Source organism: Quercus suber, unplaced genomic scaffold (genome assembly GCF_002906115.3).
Source record: "Quercus suber isolate HL8 unplaced genomic scaffold, Cork oak 2.0 scaffold_512, whole genome shotgun sequence".
NCBI classification, from domain to species: Eukaryota; Viridiplantae; Streptophyta; class Magnoliopsida; order Fagales; family Fagaceae; genus Quercus; species Quercus suber.
In genome coordinates, this window is record NW_027069961.1 from 374,094 (window position 1) to 375,387 (window position 1,294).

Consider the following 1,294-nt stretch of genomic DNA (forward strand, 5'->3'; position numbering starts at 1 on the left):
CGAAAAAACTTTTTTGGGCAATCAGGATCAACAAATTCTCAAGCAGTCAATACTGTATTCAAGGAGCCAGTCCACCAAGTTTTGGAAAAGATCAAGAATGAACCGTTCTTTAAGTGGCCGAACAAGATGGTGGGGAACCCTGAGAGGCGAAATCACAACCTCTATTGCCAATACCACCAAGACCATAGGCATACTACTGAAGATTGCAAAAGCTTGTGAGATCATTTGGACCAGTTGGTCCGCAAAGGTAAATTGAGGCACCTCTTGCACCACTCCAGTGGCCGAGGAGGTCAGATGAGCTCAGAGCCCTGAAGAGATGACCCTTCAAAGCCTCCATTGGGAACTATTAATGTCATCTATGCAGCACCAGGGAGAATAGGATCCTGACCATCCAAGGTTATGTCAGTAGCTCGGTTACCCGCAGGGGACTCTGGCCAATGTCCGAAAAGATCCAAACCCGATGCTCAACCCATTTTAGGGTTCTCGGACGAAGACAAGATTGGAACCATCCAACCTCATGATGATGCGTTAGTCATCACCCTCAGAATTGGAGGGTATGATGTGAAGAGGGTAATGGTTGACCAAGGTAGTGCTGTGGAGATAATGTACCATAATCTCTCTAAGGAGCTGAACCTAAAACCTGGTGACCTAACACCGTATAATTCTCCGCTGGTTAGTTTTGAAGGAAGAGTCGTCACCCCGAAAAGTTAGATACGATTACCCGTACAGATTGGCTCAGAGATGGTAGAGGTGGATTTCATAGTTGTAGATGTGTTTTCCCCTTACACGGCAATTGTGGCTAAACCTTGGCTTCATACGCTGGGGGCTGTTTCCTCTACCTTGCATCAGAAAGCCAAATACCTATCCAAATGCCAGGTTTGTGAAATCCAAGGAGATCAGTCCGTGGCCAGACAGTGCTTGGTGGTTGCCATTCAGCATAGGCCCGAAGCTGAGTCATCGGCCAAGGCTGAAAGGGGTTTATAGCAGCTAACACATCGGGTATTGCCTGCCGAAGATCCAGACGGGGGAGCTCGATGCGAAGATCTAATAAGGGTTGTTATTAGGGATGATCTTGAAAAGTTCTTTCAAGTCGGATCTCAGTTGCCTCTTCGGTAGAAGGAAGAGCTAATAGAATTCCTTAAGATGAATCTTGACGTATTTGCCTGGAATGCTTACGAAGCCTCAAGAGTGGATTCGGAATTCATTTGCCACCATCTGAAGGTTAACCCATTGATTATCCCAAGAAGCAGCCTCCTCGGCGCCCATCTAAGGAACATGCAAATGCAGTGAAAGA

General features: G+C 46.8%; 1 protein-coding gene across 1 annotated transcript; it reads left to right on the plus strand.

Annotated features, from left to right (window-relative positions):
* The first annotated feature begins 399 nt into the window (after window positions 1-399).
* Window positions 400-984, plus strand: LOC136063329 (uncharacterized). Its single transcript, XM_065763530.1, has 2 exons — window positions 400-672; window positions 730-984. Exons 1-2 carry the CDS (start codon window positions 400-402, stop codon window positions 982-984), a joined length of 528 nt encoding a protein of 175 aa, XP_065619602.1.
* The last annotated feature ends 310 nt before the right edge of the window (window positions 985-1,294 follow it).